Source organism: Tamandua tetradactyla, chromosome 10, assembly GCF_023851605.1.
Source record: "Tamandua tetradactyla isolate mTamTet1 chromosome 10, mTamTet1.pri, whole genome shotgun sequence".
Taxonomy (NCBI): Eukaryota; Metazoa; Chordata; class Mammalia; order Pilosa; family Myrmecophagidae; genus Tamandua; species Tamandua tetradactyla.
In genome coordinates this window covers 18,812,977-18,839,947 of record NC_135336.1, presented here as the reverse complement: position 1 = coordinate 18,839,947, position 26,971 = coordinate 18,812,977, and the positions used below count along the sequence as shown (strand labels likewise).

Here is a 26,971-nt window from a genome sequence, read left to right as displayed (position 1 = left end):
AATGTAAAACAGTAAGAGCGGTTTTAAATCTCAATACTCTCCAGATCTCTGGCGTCATTCAAGGCATAAAATTGTGCCTCTACCTTTCCAGAGATGGGAACTCAGTTTCTAACCATCAAACTCAACAAACATACTTGTTCTTTCCTTCATGTTCTATTTTACAGTAGACTGGGCAATCATCCCCAATGTACTGATCCCAGCTTCTTTTGTCTTCTCAAAGCCTGACTTTATTGTCTCAGTCTCCATGCCAGTTTGAAAGGATGTATGTACCCTAGAAAAAGCCACGTTTTAATCCTAATCCTATTTTGTAAAGGCAGCCGTTTCTTCTAATCCCTATTCAGTAGTGTATGTTGGAAACTTTAATTAGCTTATCTCCATGGAGATGTGACTCAATCAAGAGTGGGTATTAAATTTGATTAAATGGAGACATGACTCCACCCATTCAGGTGGGTCTTGATTAGTTTACTGGAATCCTATAAAAGAGGAAACATTTTGGAGAAAGTCAGGAGATTCTGAGAGAGCAGAAAGATGTAGCCATGAGAAGCAGAGAGTTTACCAGCCAGCGACCTTTGAAGATGAAGAAGGAAAATGCCTCCTGAGGAGCTTCATGAATCAAGAAACCAGGAGAGAAAGCTAGCAGATGATGCTGTGTTTGCCATGTGCCTTTCCAGATGACAGAGAGAAACCCTGACCATGTTCACCATGTGCCTTCTCACTTGAGAGAGAAACTCTGAACTTCATCAGCTTTCTTGAACCAAGGTATCTTTCCCTGGATGCCTTAGATTGGACATTTCTATAAACTTGTTTTAATTGGGACATTTTCTCAGCCTTAGAAATGTAAACTAGCAACTTATTGAATTCCCCTTTTTAAAATCTATTCCGTTTCTGGTATATTGCATTCTGGCAGCTAGCAGACTGGAACAGTCTCTTTCTTGTATCTTTAACCATGCTGTCTCCACTGCCTTTCTCATTAGCATGAAATAAATGTTATCCCATCAATTTCAGGTGTTTACTTTACTAAATGCTTGTTAAACTGCCCTCTTGCCTCAGAGGCTCCAAGAGGACAAGGACGATGTCTCTCAGTCTCTCATGTTTTCATGGCCCAGTAAAGGGCCTGGCAAAGTTGGTACTAAATACAAATTGAATATGGTAGGTACACAACACTTTAAAAATGTTCAATCACTAGATTCAGTGAGTATCTCCATTGTGCAAAATGTCAGAAGGCACTCTCAGTGCACTAAACCTGGGATTCAAGAATACTTCCACCATGGCCTGGCCACTATGCAAGCACACTCCTGCTCCTTGACTCATTCTATTTCCCTCATCTTTGACTAAGTACCTGATTCCCAGGCTTTCAGGTTTTTCTGTACTTAGTTTGTTAAACCACAGCTTGAATCAATTCACTATTTGTTTCTGCCTCTAGACTGCAAAGATTTTGTCATCTATGCTTTTTCACTCATTTTAGCATATGACAGCCACACCCTAACGCTAACACCATGGCTCCTTGGCTCAGGTCTGCATCTTCAGCTCATTAGACTTTACTCTGCTCATTTCTATCACCACTGCCTCCTCGACTGTGATGCATTGGAAGGCACATCAGGCACTGTCATTCCCAACACTGAAAATCATAAAATAGCAGGAGTAGACTTGTAGGGGGAGGGGAATTTCTGATTTCTGCCAAATTAGTAAATTAGTGAGGGCTGCTGGCTTCCTCCCTCCAAATCAACCCTTCAGAAATCAGAGTGAAACAGACTCCCAGGCAATCACACCACCAAATATATATGTACATATTCTGGAGAAAACTCTGGAGAGCACAAAATTTGTTTTGAACTGTGTATGGGGTGAGGGTGGGAGGAATGGAACAGGGAGTTGATCCCAGCCTAAGATGAAGGTTAGCCGGGGTGACTGTGAGAAAATACATTAGAGAAAAACTGAGAAAATCCTCCATCCATATTTCAGTTTGTTAAAGATGCCAGAATGCAATATATCCTAAATGGGTTGGCTTTTACAATAGGGATTTATTAGCTTGCAAACTTATAGTCCATGAAAATGTCCAAACCAAGGCATCAATAGGACACCTTCTCTGAAAAAAAGCCCCTGGCATCTGAGGCACCTCTGTCTCATGGCTGGTGTCTGACATGGCTGGTCCTTCTCTCCAGGTTCTATTGCTGTCAGCTTCTGGCTTCAGTGGCTTCCTCTCCCAGCTCCTCCAGGGCTTTTATCTCTGCTCTCTCCAAATTTCTCTGGGTATTTCTTTACGCTCTCTGTGCTTTTTCTTTATCCTGTCAGAAAGGAACTCCAGTAAAGGATTAAGACCCACCTTGAATTTGGTGGGTAACACCTCAGTTGAAACAACCTAATCAAAAGGTCCTACCCATGATATTAGTATGAACCTACAGGAATGTATTAAAAGATCATACCTCCAGATGGGTTCCAAGGTCAGAAAAGTCCTGAAACTCAGAGGGGCCAGCTTCTCCAGAATATCAACTAGGGCCATTCCCCTAGCCCATATTATTGACAGCCCTTTATAACATGAAAAAATTAGAATGGGGATAGCTTATATACCCCTAAAGACTGGGAGAAAGATCAAAGGAGAAGGTAAAGTTGTAACAGAGAAAATAGGACTTAACAAATGAGCATGATTGCTGAATCATTACATTGATATTTTAGTTTCCAGTGTCTTGGAGCGGAAGTAAAAGCCTAAAATTGTGGAATTGTAACCCATACCAAACTCTGAAATCTCTACGATTCATTGTTACAATGTGCTTTGAAATTTATTGTTTTGTATGTGTTATTGTTCACAATTAAAAAAAAAAGAACGTGGCATTTTCTGAGGTACATAACCTATGGCAATCTGGTAGTGCCTCACAATGCTGGTGCAGGGCTCCTGGGGGAAAATCCCAGCAGTGGCAAAGCCACTGCTCACTTCAGTCTGAGGACCGACTCACCTCAGACATTTCACTTCATTCTTCTCTCCATCATGATGATAATCTTCCTAAGTTTATTCAGCAAACATTTATATAGCACTTACTCCATCAGGCTCCATCATTACTCTTGTCAAACCTTTAGTAAAAATGCAGATTTTTATACATTTTATCTCTTTAGTAACAAGTATAAAGCTTCACAAATAACCAAGTCATTTTGAATGGTGGACGGAACCTGTTTTATTTAAACTCTATTAAGAACCCAATAAGATACTTAAGAACACTAGGAACAAATACATTCTCTTTAATCAGTTTAATGACAATAAAATTATTTTCATAGAAAATAGATGATAATTAATACTTTAAAATGTCACCTTATGTGTGAGACTAAAGCAAAAAATGTTTATTTGTTACAAAACATATATTTTGACTAGAGCATTTCCTAATATAACTCATGTAGATAGTTTGATTGAATGTCATAAGTACTTGGAATCTCAGGTAGGACATGGGATTTTGTTGTTTTGTCCAGAGTGATGCCCCGATGAATCCCAGAGTGATTTGATCAGTGACTGGAAAAGTATTTGCAAGCCCCCTTCGGGGAATGGTGAGAACGGGGAGAAATTCAACTTCCCCAAGTTGAATTCTTGATATTCTCACAAGCAGTGTGGACAACCAAAGCTGAGCTTTGGGCTGAGCCCCCAGTCTTGGGGTTTGTTCATATGAAGCTTAACCCCACAAAGGATAGGTCAAGTCTACTTAAAATTTAGGCCTAAGAGTCACCCCCAAGAGAACCTCTTTTGTTGCTCAGATGTGGCCTCTCTCTCCAGCCAACGTGACGAGCAGTCTCACTACCCTCCCCCTCTCTGCGTGGGACATGACTCCCAGGGGTATGGACCTTCCTGGCAACGTGGGACAGAGATCCTGGAATGAGCTGAGACTCAGCATCAAGGGACTGAGAAAAACCCTAGAATGAGCTGAGAATTAACATCAAGGGTTTGAGAGAACCTTCTCGACCAAAGGGGGAAGAGTGAAGTGTCAATGGCTGAGAGATTCCAAACAGGGAACTCTTCAACAAGTAGTTACAGGACAGATCCCAGAGTTTGTCATGGGGTACCATACGATCCTCTCAGATTTTTTCCTTCGAGCTGCTCCAGAATATAGGATGCTAGAAGGCTTAAATATTTTTTTATCATCACAAGCAACTTTTTTTCCTTTTTCTGTGTGTGAAAAATAACATATATACAAAAAAGCAATAAATTTCAAAGTATTGCACCACAATTAGTTGTAGAACATATTTCAGAGTTTGACATGGTTACAATTCCACAATTTTAGGTTTTTACTTCTAGCTGATCTAAGATACTGGAGACTAAAACAGATAACAATTTAATGATTCAGCATTCATATACATTTGTTAAGTCCTAGCTTCACTGTAGAACTCCACCACCACCTTTGATCTTTCCATAGCTCTCTTTAGGGGTGTTTGGGCTATGGCCATTCTAAATTTTTCATATTGGAAGGGTCTGTCAATAATATGGGGTAGGGAACTGGAACTGTTTTATGTTCTGGAGAGGCTGGGCCCTCTAGGTTTCAGGACTTATCTGGACCAGGGACCCATCTGGCAGTTGTAGGTTTCTGGAAAGTTACCCTAGTGCATGGAACCCTTGTGGAATCTTATATATTCCCCTCAGTGTTCTTTAGGATTGGCTAGAATGGTCCTGGCTGGGGTTTGGCAGGTTATGATAGGTAGCAAGGTCTAACTGAAGCTTGCATAAAAGCAACTTCCAGAGTAGCCTCTTGACTCTATTTGAACTCTCTGCCGCTGATACTTTATTAATTACACTTCTTTTCCCTCTTTTGGGCAGGATGGAATTGTTGATCCCATGGTGCCAGGGCCAGATTCATCCCTGGGAGTCATATCCTGTGTTGCCAGGGAGACTTTCACCCCTAGATGTCATGTCGCACATAGGGGGGAGAACAATGATTTCACTTGCACAGTTGGGCTTAGAGAGAATGAGGCCACATCTGATTAACAATAGAGGTCCTCCAGAAGTAACTCTTAGGCATGCCTATAAGTACTCTAAGCTTCTCCACTACCTATGTCCTATTTATTTATTTTTCATGGGCAGGCACTGGGAATCAAACCCGGGTCTCTGGCATGGCAGGCAAGAACTCTGCCTGCTGAGCCACTGTGGCCCGCCGCCTGCCAATTTATTTTTCTCACTTTTTTTTTTTTTGCATGGGCAGGCACTGGGAATCGAACCAGGTTCTCTGGTACAGCAGGCAAGAACTCTGTCTACTGAGCTACCATGGCCCGCCACCCCCCCCCCCAATTTATTTTTAATATTTAAAAAACGAACTTCTGGTGGACACTAACAAAGCTGATTCAATAATCCCCACCACTACAGCAAATTTACTGGAGAGGTTGTGAGAAAAAGACCAACTATGTGTTAACGCCTTCTAAACAAGCTATATTTTATGACCATAAGAAAAGGTATGAACATATAAAAAATGAGTTAGACAGCTTTGCCTTTGGTACACTGTGCAAAGAATACTGGATTTATTAAACAACTTGATGTAATTTATTCTATTTTGTTTTAGCTACCTAGATGAGACATTTAAAACTCTAAGAAAATCTAAATAGTATTATTAATAAAAAAAAAAATCCCACAAAGATCTCAGTTCAACATTAGGTTACATAGGTTATGTTCAATCAGTTTCACAAAATGCTCGTCTTCCTGTTCCAGAACAGAAAGGCCCTAAGTGCAAACTATAGGTGTGTCCCCGGTACTTTCTCTCCTATTACATTCAGGTTAGGAGGAAGAATCATGATGCCATGACTACAGCCATAATATATTTGATGCCCTGCTCTGAGTTGGTTAGCCTGCTCTCTTTCTTGAGGAAGGCTATTACATAAACCCTTATTGCATTCTTTAAGGACAATTTTACTCAAGTTTAAATAAAAACTCTGAGGTATGTTTCATAATAAAAATCTCATCATCCCCAAATAGAGGATATGGGTATTTTGTCCCCTATCCAGATTTTTTTTTTAAGTATTTTTATTGACACATCTTCACACATACATTCCATATATGACGTTCAATCAGTGGCTCACAAATATCATCACATAGTTGTGCATTCATCACCATGACCATTTTTGGAACATTTGCATCACTCCAGAAAAAGAAATAAAAGAAGATTCTTAAGACAATTGTGCAACATATAGCTTCTACAATGTGACCATGTGACTGAAAACCTTGTGTTTGATGCTCCTTTTATCCAGGGTATGGACAGATGATTAACAAAATAAGGAAAATAAATAAATAATAGGGGGCGAATAAGGGGTAAATTGAAATACTAGTGGTCAATGAGAGAGAGGGGAAAGGGGTATGGGATGAATGAGCTTTTCTTTTTATTTCTTTTGTGGGTGTGATGCAAATTTTCTAAAAATGATGATGATGATGAATACTCAACTATGTAATGAACAACAACAAAAAAGAATCAAGGCTACTGGACAGTTCAACAGTTTCAGGTACTTTCCTGTAGTAACTCCAATATACCATAAACTAAAACAGATATCTAAATAATGAATACGAATAATCTCCTAGATAATCTCTCAACTCTGTTTGAAATCTCTCAGCCATTGAAACTTTTATTTTGTTTCATTTCACTCTTCCCCCTTTTGGTCAAGAAGGCTTTCTCAGTCCCATGATGCTGGGTCCCAACTCATCCCAGGAGTCCTGTCCCATGTCTCCAGGGAGATTTACACCCCTGGGAATCACGTTCCACATATGGAGGAGGGCAATGAGTTCATCTACCGAATTGACTTAGAAAGAGAGGCCTCATCTGAGTAACAGAAGAGGTTCTCTGGGGGTGACTCTTAGGCATAATTATGAGTAGGCTTAACTTCTCTTTGCAGGAATAAATTTCATAAGGGTGAACTCCAAAATCGAGGGCTCAGCCTATTGAACAGGTTGTCCCCACTGCTTGTGAGAATATCAGGAATTCCCCAGATTGGGAAGTTTATTATTTCTTCATTTCTTCCCAGTCCCCCAAGGGGACTTTGCAAATACCTTTTATGCCTAAATTACTGTGGGATGTATAGGGGCAGCACACTAACCTAGACAAACCAATAAGCTCTCATGCCCTATTCAAGATTCCATGTAATTATGGTGTTTGAATAAACTGACCATTCAAGTTAAATTAGATAATGCAGTACTGAAAATAAAAATTTTGCACCAAATAAACATCTCTCCCTTTGGCCTCAAATAGAAGTTGAAGTTTTAAAATACCATCAAGATTTTTAAATGGTGAATGGTGTTAAGACAAGACACAAAGTAGTTTCCATTTTTATTAAAATTGTGTTTTTCTAAGGAATATATTACACTTAAAGTTCAATACCATAAATAAAGGTTAGTCCTTAAATCTTTTATTTTTTAAATATAAACATAAAAATAGATAATTCACCCCTTCCTCCCCAACCCCTACCCAAAAATTTAATAAAAAAGCCTTCCTCTCAAGTAAGTTCTTTCTTCAGAATGAGTTGCAAACTTTGTTAAAATACAGTAGTCCTCCTGGGCTTCATGGACTTGGAACGAGTGACTAGTGCCCACTGTGAACAGGAGCTCTGGGGCTGTGACTAAAGCCTCCTTCTTCCTGCCAGGCCTCCTGAACTGCCCTTAGACACAGGCTCTTCTCTCTCCATACAGTGTCTGAGGACATGGACAGCACTAAGGCATGAAGCACATGACACAGTGATGAATATGACTTTCAAGCTGGCATGCTGCAAGGGGTGGATCCAAGTCAGCACTGACCCAATAATTCTGGTTGAGCAATAGGCTTAGAATTTTAATGCTGGAGGGATTCAGAGAAATCATCTAGTCATTTTACAGATAAGCAACTTGAGCCTTTTGGGCCTTATTTAGTTTGTCTCCTACAATTGAAAATAATAATGATAAAATTTCAAGGAACATTCTGATATACTTATTTATCTTCCTAAAACTACTTAAGCCTCATAAATTTATGCTTCAACTTCAGATATTAATAAAATACTAGGCTAACAACTAATTTTAAGAAGAAGAAATTTGTAAAATGTCTATTTGGTCTCAACAAAAATATATATCCTATAGGAAAAATATAAAGGTTACTTTTTTCTTAAGAAGGAAAAGGATGTTTTTCAGGAGAATATTGGAGGAAGCTACACTAAGACTGCCAACTGATTGCCAGTTTCTTTAAAGCTATCAGCTCAAGTATATTGACATGGCTTTTGCGTCTTTCCTGTAAATTCTGTTCTTGAAAACCTGAAGGACAATTTCACTTGATATTTTTGACAACTGGGACCTTAATACAACCCAAATGACCTACGTCTAAACTGAAAACTGAGGTAGTCAGCTTTTATGAACACATAACCCTTTTTAAATCAGAAAAGGACACTACTCTACTGCTACTAAATCAGCTGCTCTCTACTGTTCTTTCTGCCCACCTCACTTTCACTATTGCCACAGCCTGCTCAGTCTCTTTCACCATGAACTGGCTTTGTCTTTGCTAATACACAGGATAAAGCCAGTCACAGGACAACATTCCAGTCATTGCGAATTCAATTTGTAGCGAATTTTAGTTCATTAATTCTGCACTGAAATCTCTGGTTTTAAAACATGGTCTTTTTCTTTGTTTCACTGTCATATTCTAAGTGACCCGAACTTGCCTCATAATTTCTTACAGGTTCAGAGGCTCTCTGAGTTTTCAATGAGTATACAACGCAGAATCAGTGGTGAGCCTTACTGAAGATGAAGGAAGACATTAATGTGGTTAGTTACACTCAGGAGCTCAAGAATTGTTGATATCATACTTTTATCAAGTTTCGTATTTGTACAGAGAAAATACTAGGCTACTAGATTCTAAGCTTAATAAATATATAGAAAAAATGTCATCTATAATATATTCTCCAGAAATTCATTAGTGCAAATATAATTATATCAATAAAAAATAAAGCAAAAATATCTTTCAAGTATAAAAAGCACCATGCTTGGAAACAATATTACCTAAATGGCATTACTGCACAACAGTCAAAAGTTAATTGAGCCTAACTCTGTGAATCTCAAATATTTTGGTGAAATTCTTTATACAACCTTACAGGATGATTCATAATCATCTTAGGTGTATAAGTTTAGATTAATTATGTTTCTTTAAAAATATACTCTATGCTTTTCTAGGACCTTGCACAATTTAAAGTATGCATGGGATGGGCAGAAAACTGAGTGCTGACCTGTATACCATTACTATGAACTTTTCTTTAACTGAAACTAGCTAAGGTAGAAACCCCCAGCCTCTCAAAATGACAAATACTTAAAATTTAAAACTACATAGAATTATGTCTTTTTAAACTTATGCATTTAAAAAAGAGTGATTTTCCTATATGCTCAGGTTGCTGTTTGGCTTTAATGCTAAACTGTCAGTTGGAATGATTCTTTAGGAATCATGCTGCTTGCTCAGTCACAATTTCTTAAATGGAATGCTCAATTACTACGTAATGAATTGAAGCATCAACCAATGAACGAAAGACTGAGTGAATGAACACTTGTCTAGCATGTTTATAATGCCATAGGACATCATTAGCTTTAGACAGAAAACTTGGACATCATCCACTATTAAAGAATTTGAAATCAGAATTTAAATTCTGGTGGGGTTAGTAATCACTGGTGCCAGAACACAATTGCTTCTGGACCAGAATCTATGTAGTAACAGGAGGAATATTAAATACAGGAGGTAAAGGACATTTAAAGCAAAGGTAGTCTTTCAACTTCTCTGACTAAGCCATGCACGCTACAAAGTGGATACTACTGGACAGGCCTTACATCAAACTTATACTTTGCTATTACTAAACAACTGAGACCATCATTTTTTGGCTTATATTATTTCTCTGATACATCTTTTATATTGTCATTGGCCAAAAAGGAATAGTTTTGTTTTTGTTTGATTACAGTTGTCGTCACTATTACCTGAAAAATATACAATTATATTTTCTTCTGTTTGCATGTCTACAATGTTTTCAAGCCATTATTAAATTAATGGAGACAACAACTAGAAGCTGAACATCAGTGAAAACAGATACAGCTGGACAACGATAAGATACACTTACGATGGCTCAGTAGTAAAAGTGCCATGATTGTTTTGAAAAAAAACAAACATGATTAAATCATGAGATTTAGCAAAACATAATTTAAAGAACTTTTTAAAACAATGGAGTCAATGATTCAAGTGTACCATGCACAGTCATTAAATTCAAAATAGTTATAACAGTGATGTAGAAATCTCAATTCAATTATTTTCTGTAAAACAAAAGACAATTTGTACTTTTGAGGGCAGGATCCACAAGTTATAACCTTGCAATAATTAGTTGCAGTTTAAGTTATTGCAGTATTGATGATAAACCAATCCAATGTTTTCGATTAATGAAAATGCTGAGGTATGTAATTAGTTTGAAAGTTCCACCAATTATACCATTTTCAAAGGAAAATTTCAGGAAGATTATACATCCTGAAAAATAAAGAGACTTGTTGTCTTGGAATTGCTTCTACTTCTCCAGGCTCTGACACTGTTGGGCTGCTGCTAAGTAACTGCTGTGACGCTTTGCTTCAAGTTCTGACTGAGGTCAAGACTTCCAAGACAAAGTCAGGAATGCCACTTCTGCCATCTGCAGAGGCTGGTACTTGCCCAGATTTTGTGCTTTGTGCAGGGGGACTTGACACAAAAGATTGTCTTGAGAGTTCGCTTTTCCATTCCTAGTGCCACACACAAAGAAGAAATCCAGCCAACAGAGGAAACAGATTGGCTAGCAGAAGCCAAAGGGTGACCACCAGGCTGGAGGAACGGGAACAGAGATCTACGGTTGAAAACAAAAAAACTGACTTTGCATAGACATTTTTGGAACGATAAGTCAATATTGGCAGACAAGTATAGATGGTTATTAAAAGGTAAAAAGAAAAGACCACCTTGGAAAGCAGAATCATGAGCAAATTCCTGAAAACTAGATATGCAAAATTATTTTTTTCATATTTTTGGAGGAAGAACAAAACATTTGTGAAAGAAGAAACGGATGATGTATCTACCATATCAAGGTTAAAAAAGGCACCTGAGAAAAGAAAAAAATGTCTTAGAGTGATATCCCAGCAAAGTTAAGGATGCCATATGGGTGAATAAATAAATATCTTAGTTATTTCAAGATGGGATGCAGTATTCAGATTTTCTTCTATTCTTCACTGTCGCTTCTAAGTTCAGTGACTATATAATTTATTACCCCAAACACGATATTTTGAGAATGAAAGGGAGTACATCTAATACTTATACCAGCACAACAGGCATATGGACTGCCCCAGGCAGGCCAAGACATATGGTTGCTTATTTCAAAATATCTGCCCATCTATCCATAGGAATCACCCCAGGCTTGATTTGGAAACAGGAGAAGATTCTATGGGCTTTAGGTACTAGATGTATTTTTTTTAAATAATAACTGTTCTCATGGCTAAAACTGTTTCCCAAAACAATTCTAGTAAAGTAAAACATTTTTATAGCTGTTGAAGATCAGGCAACCCTGACTTAACTTTAGGATGAATTGCCCTTTTTAATATTTTAAATAGGTATTGAATTCAGCTGCAGAATGAGTAGAATGCTAATGTCAAAGCACTGGAGCCTGCTCTTCTGAGTATTACAAAGAGTGGAACAAGTATTTTTAAAAATTATTTTAATACATATAACCCAGGTAACCCAATAGAAACATAAATTCTTCCCCAATGGAACAGATGGTAATCACCATATCCTATAAAAAGCTCACTTAACCTAGAACAATGCTTCTCAAAGTTCCCTAGACCAACAGCATCAGCATCACCTGGGAACTTGTTAGAAATGCAAATTCTCAGGCCCCAATTCCATATCTTCTGAGTCAGAAATTCTGGGGCCCAGCAATCTGTGTTTTAACATGATTCTAATGCATACTAGAGTATAAGAATCTCTGACTTAGAACCAAGGAATATAATATGGCAGCATTAGCTATCTGTGGCTACTTAAATTAAAATAGAATAAATTAAAAATTTAGTTCCTCGGTAATACTAGTCACATTTCACACGTTCAGTCCTCATGAACTGTGCTAGTAACTAATGTGCTGGACAGTATAGGTTATAGAACATTTCTTAACCCAGAAATTTTTACTGGACAAGTTCTAGTCTAGAACATCACGTCGAGTGGCCTTGGCTGGAGTAAGAAATGAATTCTGGAGTCATTAACGACAGAAGCTTATTACTTTATCTCCTGATTCTCAATTTGGCCCAAAGGAAAGGACCAAAGAAGTAGCTTACTTATCCACTGTTGGTATTAAAATTTAACAAGCTATTAGAACATTAATAGAAGCTCTGGGACATTGTTTGCCATCAGACTAAACATCATGCAAGGTAAAATAAGTCAGGCAGATAAGGACAGATACTGTATGATTTAACTTTTATGAATATCTAGAATAGGCAAATTTATAGAGACAGAAATTAGATTAGAGGTTACCAGGAGCTGGGAGGAAGGGAAAATGGGGAGTTATTGCTTAAAGCATTCAGAGTTTCTATTTGGGGTATGAAACATTTTAGAATGGATGGTAGTGCTTGGTACATAACATTTTGAATGTAATTAAAGTCACTAAATTATACAATTAAAAATAGTTAAAATGGCAAATTTCATATTATATATATTTTACTATAAAAAATTTTAAAATGAACACAACCCATGACATATCCTGATAGTATTCTTCAAAAAGGGTATTTCAAAATGAATTGGAGTAAGTCATGGCTTAGTTTAGATCCCAACAGAATTATTTATTAGCTGTGACTGCAGATACATTATTTAATCTGTCTATACCTTAATTTTCTCATGTGTCAAATCAAGATGATAATTCCTACTTCATAGTATAACCGGGAAGTTAGGACTTAAAGGATGATTATGATTACTGAATATAATATAATTATATATTATAGATAATATGACTCCTTTTGGGTATTCTGACAAATCACATTGTCATGGGTGAAAAACGGGTTTAAAAGCACTCCTTGGTACACATGCATCCTTACATCACACCAAATAAACCCAAAATACTACAACCCTATAATCAGGAGTCAAAAACTGACAGGGCACCAGTGGTCACCACACATCAGGGGGTGGGCCACAAAGAGCCACCCACACTGTCGCACCCACCTCCTCCAGTGACTGGCTGTATAACGGAGAAATGAGGATTTAAGGGATGACTATAGTTGCTGAATCATTATATAGATATTCCTTTTTACTTTCTGGTATATTGGAGTAGACAGAGGAAAATACCTGAAATCTCTGAACTATAATCCAACTGCTTTGATCTCTGATATTGATTGTATAGCCTTTATCTTCTGCCCTTATGACTGTAAAAACCTTGTGACTGACCCTCACTTGTACCCATTTTATCCAGTTTTTCAACTTTTGAGTCTTGTGATCACTAAAGACAGCCTCTAATGTTAATGAAGGGCCTTGGGTCAGCCCAGAACTAACCCACCCCAATTCCAAAGTTATCTTGATAACCGAAGCTGGATCTAACTAAAATGGGCCCATCTGATACGCACAGTAGCTTAGACTTTAACCTATAAGTCACCTATACCTAATTATAATAGTAAAAAATCACATCCATCATCATATTAAGGCCACTATTTTCTTATATAAATTCTGTGACTAAGTATATAATTAATCTGCATATGTTCAATAATTAGATCACCTTTAATCACATCATTTGGGGCCACTGTGCTCAGTATCCTAAAATCTGTCCATCTTTTAATACTATAAAGCTAGCAGAATTATTACAGTTATGGGAGATAGGTTTTTGGGCTGATAGGCTATCTGTTCTCCTGCTTTGTGCCTTGCAATAAACACTTTCTCTTTTTGAAATCCTGGTGTCTCAGGAATTGGTCATTAAAAGCATTGGGCAAAGAATTCACTGCCTTTTCTGGTAACAAATTGGTTCTGTCCTGATTAAATGTAATGATATATATCAAACACTTGAAAATAAAGTCTAAGGAGCCAACTGGTGAAGGTAGAGGGTGATTTGGAATCTCCACCCCTCACATTCTTTCAGCAGATTTACTTGTTTTTGTCAGGTTCAAGGCAGGAAATTCCTCATTTCATAGTCCCTAGACCTAGTATGGCTTTCTACTCATATCTTCACATATTTCAATGAACTCTTCTATGAGTCCTATAGCTTAATCAACAGGAGGTGACTCTCTTTTTATCTCAACATTAACTGCTAATTGTCTTAATCCCTGTCTACCTTTTTGACAATGAGATAGTGATTGTGTCTTTTAATTAACTTGGACTTAGGTCTGAGGTTGGGAACTCCCCATAACTATCTATTTGTGTACTAGCAGCCCTCTAATTCTAGCTAAAGTAACTTCACACACAAAAAATTAAGTCATCCTGTCAGCTTCACATTAAAAGTAAATGTTATCTGAGCATATTTAACACTATCCATGTATCAAAACACATTTACTGTATATCACATCAAAAAGACCTAAGATTTTATAACATTTCAAATAATTCCTTGTGCTATTCAAATCGTTAACAGCAGAAAACTCAGCTGGAGTAAAGTACAGAAAAGAGTTTATCAACTCTATGTTTAACAGTCCTAAGACTGCTTTCCTTGGAAAGTCCTACTTGCAGGGCTGGCCATTGGCAGCTATCTAGGAACTGGATTTTGGAGGGTTCCAACCGTTCCCTAAATGATAAGAGTGGCTTATTGTGCCTAAACTGTTGTTGTACACCCAATGTGGATTATCCTGATTGCATACTTTCCTTCCGGGAATCTTGAATTTGGTAAAAGTGCTAGGCAGGGGTGCCTATGTAACAAGCTTCCCCAAAAACACTGGGTACTGCATCTCTACTGAGTTTCCCTGGTAGACAACATTTCACATGTACTGTTACTTGCTGGTGGAATTAACAACGTCCTATGTGACTCTACTGGGAAAAGTCTCTTGGAAGTTTGCAACTGGTTTCTACCAGACATCACACCATAAGCCATTTCCCTTTGTTGATTTTGCTTTGCATCCTTTCATTGTAATAAATCTTAGCTGGGAGTACAACTACATGCTCAGCTCTTCTAGAAATCACCAAACCTGCAGGTGGTCTTGCAAATTCTAATACAAGTACTAATACCCCAAACTCTCCCTCTATTTCCAGCTTATATCTGGTAAAGCCCCCAAGATTTAGAAAAGAAAGGAAATTAAATCTTAGAGGTGGAAAAACTCTGACTTATAAGCTGAATGTAGTCCTCTAAAACCAGAGCATGTACCAGGCAAAGGGCTAAACCATTTAAAAACACCTTCATGTGGGAAAATGAAAATTGCATAAAATCTCTATTATTCATTGCCTAAATTGTAAAACTGTCATAAAATCTTAGAGGTCATTTAAATCAAAATCTTTTAATTTAATTTTATTTTTTAGGTGCATGGTCCAGGAATTGAACCCGGGTCTCCTGCATGGAAGGCGGGCATTCTACCACTGAACCACCAGTGAACCCTAAATCAAAATTTTTGTTCAGAATCCATGAATTCTGCTTTTATAAATCCTAGCAATGGGTTTGATAAGCCTTAGTTTCAACATCTTCAATAATGCAGAATGCATTTTTCTCAAGGCAGCCCTTTTCTTTCCCCTTCTGGTTCTAAAGGATTTAACTGGAATCTGTCTCCCTACAGTTTCAAACTATTGGTTCTAATACTACTCTCTGGAGTCTCACAGAATAATAGCCCTCAATGAAAATTATATCTCTTGGCAGTCTATGTCTTTCTGTCTCATTTTGTGTATTTACATTTGTCTTCTTGCAGCTTTCTCTTTGTGGATATATCAATCCCTTTTTTTTTCAGTATATTTCCCCAAGTCTTTCCCTCTCTTTCATGTAGTTAAATACATTTGACTGTTTTTTTGTATTTAATGAGTAGAATTTTGTTTTGTTTTTCCCTAATCTTAATTTCAAAATGAATCAATTAAACATTCACATTTATTTGTGACCTTCAATAATTTCTTTGTGTTGGCTTTCTACTCATTTCTACACACCTGTACAGGTGTACAGGTCAGAGGTTCTTCAAACAGAAAGATTCCTTACTCTTGGTCTTACTGAACAGAACTATCAAGTTTCCCTATTTTAGATTTTTCATAATGGTTGGATGGAGGAATTTTCCCATAGAGCAGCAATTAGAAGAGAAGAAACACAATCTATTTTAGAGCTCTCTTAAAGGGAATTTCCAACATCCTATAAGTAAAACCTCCCTCTTACTTTCCCTCTAATTTCCAACCATAGAGACTACTTACCCATTGGTAAAGCTCGAGTCATGTTAAAAGCTGGAGGATCTGTTTCCGGAGGACAGAGCTCACAGAAGTCCCGACATGATGGGCAGAGCAGGTTTCCATCGTGAATCCAGCCATTCATCTGAATACTAACAGGAAGGACCTGCCCAGCCCGACTACACAAATATGAAGTATCCTGGACCCAAACCTTCAGACCTTGAGGAGAACACGAAACCTTCAAATAGAAGAAAACAATCAGGTCACTAAGATTCTAGGAAATAAGACTTCTCCTTCAACTGCAGGGATATACATTAGAATTTATAAAAACAATACTGGCTATAAAGCACAATTTGGGATGTGGGTTAAGTATTCAGGTTCTAAAAGAATTTCACCCTGTGGTAATAGTTAAACTTTGAGTCCAGCGCTTTTTTTAGAATCTGATGAACACCTTTCCCCCAAAATATAAGGCATCTGTAACGGGATAAAATAAATTATATTTGGTGCCTGGTCACCTTGCCTAGTTTAGTCATAAATTTTCCTTTTGAGTGACTGCCTCAGTTAGCCCTGCTCTGGCATAACCACAACTAGTATGGCCTGCACCTCCATATGGTTTGGATGCGCTGCCTTCAGCTTCTACAAATGGCCCTTGCCGATTCTGTCCTTTCACCCTGTTTAGTTTAAAACTGTCAACCTCCAGTATCTACAGGAAAGTCCTATTCCTCCCTCTGGGTCACAATAAAGAGCCTTGGATCCACATATGGTCCTCTCCCCTCCTGCACAGACTCTCGCAGGAGACTAGGTAAGGAAAACCCTGGACCACTCCACTGCTTTCATTCTTTCCTTTCCTCCTCCAGGTTCCTTCACACATCCTTGGCCGGCTGCTATCGGCGTTTGCGTCCCATCACCAGAAGAACTTCCATATACTATCTAAAACAGCATCACACAAATTTACATTCAATTTGGATTTACAAAGCCCTGATGCCAAGAATAACACTTTGGTATATTCCAGTATCCTCAACTACTTCACCTTAAATCTCTGTCAAAGAGCCATCAATCATGCCACTTCCCCTATCAGTCACTAACTTTTTAAAGTTGAATTTTATTTCTTTATTTTATACAATTATAGAAGTAACATAAGCTCACTGTTAAAAGGAAGAAAAAGCAGACAGCACAGAAACATTCATAGTTAAAATTTTCCATTTTTCTAAATTTTCCCAAAAAAAAATCCCCATTTATCTCAAATCCTCTGTTCAGAGATTAAAAACAGTCACAGTCAGCACAATACTACCTAACTGTAATACAATTATGTTAAAACACTGAATGAAGCTGAATGTGAGAATGATAGAGAGAGGAGGGCTGGGGGCACAAATGAAATCAGAAAGAAAGATAGACAATAAAGACTGAGATGGTATAATCTAGGAATGCCTAGAGTGTATAATGATAGTGACTAACTATACAAATTTTAAAAGTGTTTTTACATGAGGAAGAACAAAGGAATGTCATTACTGCAGGGTGCTGAAAACAGATGGTAAAGAATATTTTAAAATTTTACCTTATGTGTGAGACTAAAGCAAAAAATGTTTAGTTGGTACAAAATTTATATTTTGACTAGTGCATTTCTTAATATAACTTATGTAGACAGCTTAACTGAACACCATAAGTACATGGAACCTTGAGTAGGACATGAGATTTTGTTGGTTTGTCCAGAATGATGTCCCGATAAATCCCAGAGTGATTTGAACAGTGAATAAAAAAGTATTTGCAAAGACCCCTTCAGGGAATGGTGAGAAAGGGGGAAAATTCAACTTCCCCAAGTTGAATTCTTGATATTCTCACAAGCAGTGCGGACAATCGAAGTTCGAGGTTAAGCCCCCAATCTTGGGGTTTGTTCATATGAAACTTAACCCCACAAAGGATAGGTCAAGCCTACTTAAAATTAGGCTTAAGAGTCACTCCCAAGACAACCTCTTTTGTTGTTCAGATGTGGCCTCTTTCTCCAGCCAACACAACAAGCAAACTCACCACCCTCTCCCTGTCTACGTGGGACATGACTCCCAAGGGTGTGGACCTTCCAGGCAACGTGGGACAGAAATCCTGGAATGAGCTGAGACTCAGCATCAAGGGATTGAGAAAAACCCTAGAATGAGTTGAGACTCAGCATCAGGGGACTGAGAAAACCTTCTTGACCAAAAGGGGGAAGAGTGAAATGAGCCAAAATAAGTGTCAATGGCTGAGAGATTCCAAACAGAGTCGAGAGGTTATCCTGGAAGTTATTCTTACCCATTAAATAGATATCACCTTGTTAGTCAAGATGTAGTGGAGAGACTGGAGGGAACTGCCTGAAAATGTGGAGCTGTGTTCTAGCAGCCATGTTTCTTGAAGATGACTGTATAATGATAAAGCTTTCACAATGTGACTGTGTAATTGTGAAAACCTTGTGTCTGATGCTCCTTTTATCTACCTTATCAACAGACAAGTAAAACATAAGGAATAAAGATGAATAATAGGGGGAACAAATGTTAAAATAAATTTACAGTGAAATGCTGGTGATCGGTGAGGGGGAGGGGTGGGGTATGGTATGTATGAATTTTTTTCTGTTTTCTTTTTATTTCTTTTTCTGAATAGATGCAAATGTTCCAAGAAATGATCATGATGATGAATATGCAACTACGTGATGATATTGTGAATTACTGATTACATATGTAGAATGGAATGATTAAAAGTTACAAATGTAATGTTTGCATTTGTTTGGTGAGTTTTGGTATTAAAAATTTTTTTTAATTAATTAAAAAAATATATAAAAACAGTCATAGTAATTTTATCCACATGGGTAAGAACTTTAAAGGCAGAACTCATATCACATCTGCAAGATATAACTGATGAAAACTATTTTTAAAAATAAACACATTAAAGCTAACTTTTAAAACACTTAAAAATGACTATGATGAGGGCCTTTAATACTGTATAATTAATGTAATATCTGCATACATCCTAGAATATATTAAACAGATAATCAAAAAGTACTGAAAAATTCCCTTGAAAGATGGGAGAAAAAATATGGAACTATTAAACTTTACCACCAGGAATCCCCTGATACTGTGTCAAACATTAGGCAAACCCAAATCAATAGGTCAAGCGCTTGATCTTGAGGCTTGCTCTTGTGAAGCTTAGGTATGTAGTGGAGAAGCTTAGCCTACCTATATGTATGCCTAAGAGTTACTTTTGGAGGACCTCTTCTGTTGCTCAGACGTGGCCTCACTCTCTCTAAGCCAAACTCTGTAAGTGAAATCATTGCTTTCCCCCCTATGTGGGACATGACATCCAAGAGTGAGAGTCTCCCTGGCAGTGTGGGAAATGACTCCTAGGGATGAGTCTGGCCCTGGCACCATGGGATCAGCAATGCCATCCAGAAAAAAGGGGGAAAAGAAGTCTAACAAATAAGGTATCAGTGGCTGAGAAAGTTCAAATAGAGTCGAGAGAATATTCTGGAGGACACTTTTATGCAAGCTTCAGTTAGATATTGCTACCTATCATAACTTGTCAGGCCCCAACCAAAACCATTCCAGCCAATTCTAAACAACACCTAGGACACTATAGAAGATTTATAAAGTTTCCATGCACTAGTATAACCTTCCAGAAAACTACAACCTCCAGATGGGTCCCTGGTCTAGGTTAACCCCTGAAATCTAGAGGGACCAGCCTTTCCAGAAGATCAGCTAGTTCTATCCCCCTACCCCATATTACTGACAGCCCCTTCCAACATGAAAAAGTAAGAATGGGCATAGCCCAAACATCCCTAAAGAGTTAAAAGATCAAAGGTGATGGTGGAGTTATACAGAGAAGGTAGTGTCTAACAGATAACGTAAAATTGTGGAATTGTAACTCATACCAAATTCTGAAGTCTATTCTACAACTAATTGTTGCAATTGGTTTGAAATGTATTGCTTTTTTGTGTCTAGGTTATTTTTCACAAAAAGAAAAGATGTCTTTTGTGATGATAAAAAAATACTTATTCCTTCTAGCCTCCAATGTTCTGAGGCAATTAGAAGGAGAGATCTGAGATGATGATCTGGTAGCCCATGACAAACTGTGATCTGTCCTGTAACTACTTGTTGGAGAGTGCTTTGAAAACTATTGCTTTTTTCTTTCTTTGCTTTGTATATATGTTATATTATACAATAAAAAAGTTTAAAAAAATGACTGACTTCCTCAAACTAGTTTTCTACAAAGACTTCACAGTAATTTCAATGGCTACCTTCACTTTAAGTATTTCTGGAACTTCTCTCTTGGAACTACTTTCAAAGTCAGTGAATGCTTCTAAATATGTTTGATGGTGGCAAACTTTTATCTTTTGCAAGCAGATATTTAATTTTTGGAAAGAACCAAAAGCTACCCAGAACCAAGTCTGGTAAAGGTACTTGACCTTCACCTTACTATTAACACCAGATAACATGGTGTGCTAGTTTCATAGGATGTATGGACCCTAGAAAAGCTATGTTTTAATCAAAATTCCATTTCCTAAAGGCAGAATAATCTCTATTCAATATTGTATATAATTAGATCATCTCCCTGGAGATGTGATTAAATCAAGAGCATTGTTAAACTGGATTAGGTGACGACATGTCTCCACCCATTTGAGTGGGTCTTGATAAGTTTCTTGAGTACTAGAAAGGAGAAAACATTTTGGAGAAAGGGATTCGGAGAGAGCAGAGAATGCTGCAGCACCAAGAAGCAGAAAGCCCATGAGCCAGCGACCTTTAGAGATGAAGAAGGAAAACGCCTCCCGGGGAGCTTCATGAAACCGGAAACCAGGAGAGAAAGCCAGCAGATGACTCAGTGTTCACCATGTGCCCTTCCAGATGAGAGAGAAGCCCTGACTGTGTTCGCCATGTGCCTTCTCACTGGAGAGAGAAACCCTGAACTTCATCAGCCTTCTTGAACCAAGGTATCTTTCCCTGGATGGATGCCTTTGATTGGTCATTTCTATAGACTTGTTTTAATTGGGACATTTTCTCGGCCTTAGAACTGTAAACCAGCAACTTATTAAATCCCCCTTTTTAAAAGCCATTCTGTTTCTGGTATATTGCATTCCGGCAGCTAGCAAACTAGAACAAATGGGCATGATGCAAAATAGTAACATTGATTATCTTAGATGGCTATTCAACTTTTTCAAAAGAAAAGTTCCAGAAGTATACTTGAATAAGGGTGTCATTTAACTCTAACATCAGTCAAGTTGATATATAACATTCATTTGGAAATTTAAGTTACATAAGCTATCAAGAAAGACAACAAAGTGTGACCTCATAAAATGCCACAAATCTGCCCATATCTAATAAATATCGCCACAGCTACAGTGCAATGTAATAATTCTTTTAAGAGAGACCTGATTGAGCACTTTATTTGGTGTTGAAAAAGATACCAAAGATGTACATTACACAATGCTGAGAGAGGGATGGGATGTAAATATATTTTTCCCCTGCCAAAATTAACATCAGATGGTAATTAATATTTTAAAATGTCACCCTATGTGTGAGTCTAAAGCAAAAAATGTTTGTTACAAAATTTATATTTTTACTAATGCATATTCTAATATAACTTACGTAGATAGTTTGATTGAACAACATAAGTACTTGAAATCTCAGGTCATGACTCCCAGGGGTGTGGACCTTCCTGGCAACGTGGGACAGAGATCCTAGAACGAGCTGAGACTCAGCATCAAGGGATTGAGAAAACCCTAGAATGAACTGAGACTTAGCATCAGGGGACTGAGAAAACCTTCTCGACCAAAAGGGGGAAGAGTGAAATGAGACAAAGTGTCAATGGCTGAGAGATTCCAAACAGAGTCGAGAGGTTATCCTGGAAGTTATTCTTACCCATTAAATAGATATCACCTTGTTAGGCAAGATGTAATGGAGAGGCTGGAGGGAACTGTCTGAAAATGTAGAGCTGTGTTCCAGTAGCCATGTTTCTTGAGGATGATTGAATAATGATATAGCTGTGACAATGTGACTGTGTGATTGTGAAAAACTTGTGTCTGATGCTCCTTTTATCTATCTTGTCAACAAACAAGTAAAATATATAGAATAAAAATAAATAATAGGGGGAACAGATGCTAAAATAAATTTAGTTTGAAATGTTAGTGATCAGTGAAAGCGAGGGGTTAAGGTGTATGGTAGGTATAATCTTTTTTTTTTCTGTTTTCGTTTTATTTCTTTTTCTATTGTCTTTTTATTTCTTTTTTCTGAATGTATGCAAATGTTCTAAGAAATGATGTAATATGCAACTATGTGATGATATTGTGAATTACTGATTATCTATGTTAATTTTTATTCATTTGCTAATTTAAAAAAAATTAACATCAGAGAATTTTATGATTAAGAGCAATAAATGTGGCAAGGTGGGATATGACTCTTGGGGATAAGCCTGGTCTTGGCAGTGTGGGACTGAAAAAACCTTCTTGACCAAAGGGGAAAGAAAAATGAAACAAAAGAAAGTTTCAGTGGCTGAAAGATTTCAAATAGAGTTAAGAGGTCATTCTGGAGGTCATTTTTATGCAGTATATAGATATTCCTTTTCAGTTTTTGGTGTACTGGAGTAGCTAGAGGAAAATACCTGAAACTGCTGAACTGTAATCCAATAGCCTTGATTCTTGATGACTACTGAATAATTACAGAGTTTTCAGCTGTGACCCCATGTGATAGTGAAAACCTTGTGACACTCCTCCCTTTATCCAGTGTACGGACAGATGAGTAAGAAAAAAAAAGACAAAAAATAAATAAATAATATGGGAGGGAGAGGGACATGGGATGTTTCGGGTGTTCTTTTTTTACTTTTATTCTGTTTTTTTTTTTGAGTAATGAAAATGTTCAAACATCTATTGTGATGAGAAACACACAGCTATATAATGATACTGTGAGCCACTGATCATACAATTTGGATGATTACATGGTATGTGAATATATAGTTCAATAAAACTGCATTTGAAAAAGAGTCAATAAATGGTAGAAACAAGTACAATAAGAGAACAGAATGCAAATGCTATATCTTAAAGACGTATGTAAGGTTTGTATCAGAGTGAAAGAGATGTTTCAGATTGGGAAATAGAATGTACACGGCTTTGGGAAGGGAGTTATCTGAATGTGTTGACATGCAAAGAGGAAGCCTTCCTTGATGAAGTTTAAATATTCCTCTTGTGGAATTCTGAGAAATAATTATGGACAGATAGGGTAGGAGGTACAAGTAATTCCAGACTTAGCAAACCTGAGAAAGCCGAATGAAATCTGATTTACACTGCAGGACAGAAGAAGGCTCAAGAATTGCTGGTACTAGGAACCAAAAAGTAAGGGTTACAATGAGAAAGATTAGATCAAACGCTCAGAGACCCTCTGATTCCCCTCTTTCATTAGGAGTGGATAGGCCACTCTTTCTTCCTAATCCAGAACACTGGAGATTTATATTCTGGAAGGGATAGAAGACAGATTTTTGTTCTGAGGACACCATCTACAGATGGAGGCTGGGATGTCATTCTGATTCTAATCAGAATTTTACGTATTTAATATTGAGACCTCCTAGCATTCAAACTCCACTCAGTTTCCTCTGAAGAATCTGACCAGCTCAAAAGTAAAAAAAACCTAAAGATACAGATACCAAAGGTTTCTCAAGGAAACAGGACTACAGTATAGGGCCTCTTGACTACATTATACCTTAAATGTTTATTCCTTAAAACATGCGGAAAGAATAATATAAGCTTCTTATAAGTAAGGCTGGTACCAAAAAGAATAATAATAATCAGCTAAGAACTAAAAGTGATGTTTCTGTGAAGAAGCAAACAGTGTTAGACTTCAATTAGAAAAATGGTTTAAAGCCTTAGTGTTCATAGATTCATCTTTATAGTACAGAAAATAGAAAATAGTCACTTTGGTTTCTAGAATGAGAAAGTCAATGTAGTACTAGTCCTGTCAGAAGTAGGATAAATGAGTGGTAAAGATGTTTGGAAGAGGATAATAAACAAGAGCTTTTGCGCTAAAATGTTACAAGGAATTCTTATTCTTCAGTTCTCAGGATCGCACTCTCCTTCCCAAACATCCATTGGTAGAGCACAGAATATTCATTCAGTTGGATGCACATAAGTTACAGAATGCCTATAACTTAATAAGCTCGAATGGGATATGGTCGTTTAATATCAGATATGCAAATAAGATAAGTAAGAAAATAGTCTACCCCTTTGGATTTCTAATTTCAAAGGAAAAGACCTATCAGTAATTAGCAGTCAATGTATTAATTCTTATAATCCCAGCTTTCCTCAGGTCTTTTAAAACAAAATTGTAAATGTTTTTCTATTACAAAAAGTAAAATTACATATTTATCATTATTTCCATGGGCTTAATGCCTAGAAATAAAATTATTATGAAATTTACTGATACACAGAAATTATATATTTTTAAACAGATGGAAGAAAGGCAATTTCTTACAAAGATATAACATTTTCACAAAACACAAGCATTCAAACTAATATTGAACAAATAAGACAAGTTAAAGTATTAAGCAGTAAACGATTTAACTATATAAAAACATAAAATTTATTAAAATAAATTTATAAAATACAAAAACTGTATAATGATATAAAATTATATAACATTTGGTATAATTATTAGCAATCATATAGTTTACCTGATAACATCCACTTCCCCAATCTGGGTAACTCAGTTTCCTCTCACATTTTTCCATGACAAATGCTGATTTCTGAATTAGACAAACAGAATGAGGTCCATACTTTTCAGCACCATAGTTTTTAAAAAGATCTGAAAAAATCAGAAAAGTTTTTAAATATATGACTTTGAAAACGGAAGTTCCTCAAAAAGTTACATATAGAATAACAATATGACTTACTAACTCCACTTCTAGGCATAAAGGCAAAAGAACTGACACCAGGGACTCAAATAGATACACTTGTACATCATAGCATCATTTGCAACTGTCAAAACGAATAAGCAACCCAAGTGTCCATCAACAGATGAATGGATAAACCAAATGTGATATAAACATACAATGGAATATTATTTTGCCACGAAAAGGAATTAAAAATTCTATACACGTGATAACAGATGAACCTTGGCAACATCATACTAAGTGAAATAAGACAGACACAAAAAGACATGTATAGTAAAATTCCACTTAAATGAAATAACTAGAATAAACAAATTCATAAAGACAAAGTAGATTAGAGTTTATTAAGAGCTTGGGGGAAGGTTATGGGGATTAATGCTTAATGGATATGAGTTTCTATTTTGGGCGATAAAAAAGTTTCTGTCTTGAGTGATAAAAATAGTGGTAGATGGAATTGATGGTAGCATAATGTAAACATAATTGAAACCACTGACTTGTACATTTAAAAATGGTTAAAATGGCAAATTTTATGTTATATACTATATAAGTTACCACAATTTTTTTAAAAAAAGTAGTTTTCTCTGCTCATTGCAAAAGAGGAAGTCAGAGATTCAAAGCACAAGAAGGCATTGATGTGTCACTGTTGGCTTGAAGATGCCGGAAGATACTTAAAGGAATGTAGGTGGCCTCTAGAAGGAGAGAGTAATCCTGGCTGCCAGCCAGCAAGAACATGAGGAATTCAGTCCTAAACTGCAAGGAACTGAATTCTGCCAACAAGAATGAGTTTTGAAATGGAAAGAGCCTTCAGAAAGGAATGCAATCCTGCCTACACCTTGATTTTGACCTTGTGAGACTCTGAGCAGATAACCCAATCAAGCCATACCCAAATTTCTGACCTAAAGAACTATGAGCTAATAAATGAGTTTTTAAAACTAGAAATAATAATAATAATAATAGCATTCACTTTATGATTGTTAGGTTATAATGTATTGTTGCTTGGACTTTCCTCGTCATATATTATAAATATATATATAACCTGGAAGAAGAACCTTATTCTTTTGGCTCAAAGAACAAGAAATACAAGTATTCCATTCTTAAGGTTAAAAGTTGTTTTAAAAATCAAACATGTTTAATGGAAATTTTCAGTACAAAAAATCAAAAGGAACACAGGGCTCCAAATTCAACTGGGTTCTCAAGAAATCGAGAGAAAATTATGGTATCAGCAGAAAAAAGGGAATAAAACTGGGCCCAAAGGAGAGATTGGCACTAAGAACCACTAGATGCTTAGATACCAAAATAAGAAGCACTTTCACTGGTGACCTAAAGTCACTTCTCAAGTGACCCATGACAGGATAATGATGATGTTGGCATTTGGGGCTTTTGCATCCTTGCCAAATTTTATTTAGATCTTCAACTTGTGCCACTTCTTGAAATTTCATAAATAATACGCTAATTTAGTCTCAGGCTGAGCACAGACCTGCAGAGGTAGGAGACAGTATAAATAACCTCTAAATCCCTGAAGTACAGAGGGATGAAGCTCTTACTTCCTAGCAATAATTTGCTCTTTTTACAGTTTATACAGTGGTTAAATTCTATCTTTTGAAAGCAGAGATTTCAATTAGTCCACTTGTAAAATGTTATTAAGTATTTAATTTTATATTCAGCTTTTAAAAATAACAATTATACAGCCAAGAAAGAAAATGTAAAACAATGAAATACAGCTCTATTTTTTTTTAGTTTATGAGTACCTCAAAGTCCTCAAAAAGTATAGTGGTCAGTCTCTAAAACAGAAGTCAGGAAACTATAACCCTCAGGTCTAATCTTGCCTCTCA

At 36.9% G+C, this 26,971-nt stretch overlaps 1 protein-coding gene across 7 annotated transcripts in view; it reads right to left on the bottom strand.

The window, feature by feature from the left end:
• LMLN (leishmanolysin like peptidase) overlaps nucleotides 1-26,971 on the bottom strand; it is a 271,959-nt gene that overhangs the window by 147,023 nt on the left and 97,965 nt on the right. For 4 of the 7 annotated variants that reach the window (XR_013158484.1, XR_013158486.1, XR_013158485.1 and 1 more), the window contains exons 15-16: nucleotides 24,924-25,054; nucleotides 16,278-16,488 (exon numbers count right to left, since the gene is read on the bottom strand). Coding sequence is in view for 3 of the 7 variants with exons in the window: in XM_077118062.1 (XP_076974177.1) it covers nucleotides 16,278-16,488; nucleotides 24,924-25,054 (342 nt within the window). In the remaining 4 variants the exon portion in view is untranslated. Of the gene's footprint in view, nucleotides 1-2,494; nucleotides 3,064-3,767; nucleotides 10,804-16,277; nucleotides 16,489-24,923; nucleotides 25,055-26,971 lie in introns of those variants that run through there. The other 3 variants (XR_013158487.1, XM_077118064.1, XM_077118063.1) reach the window with 3 other exon arrangements.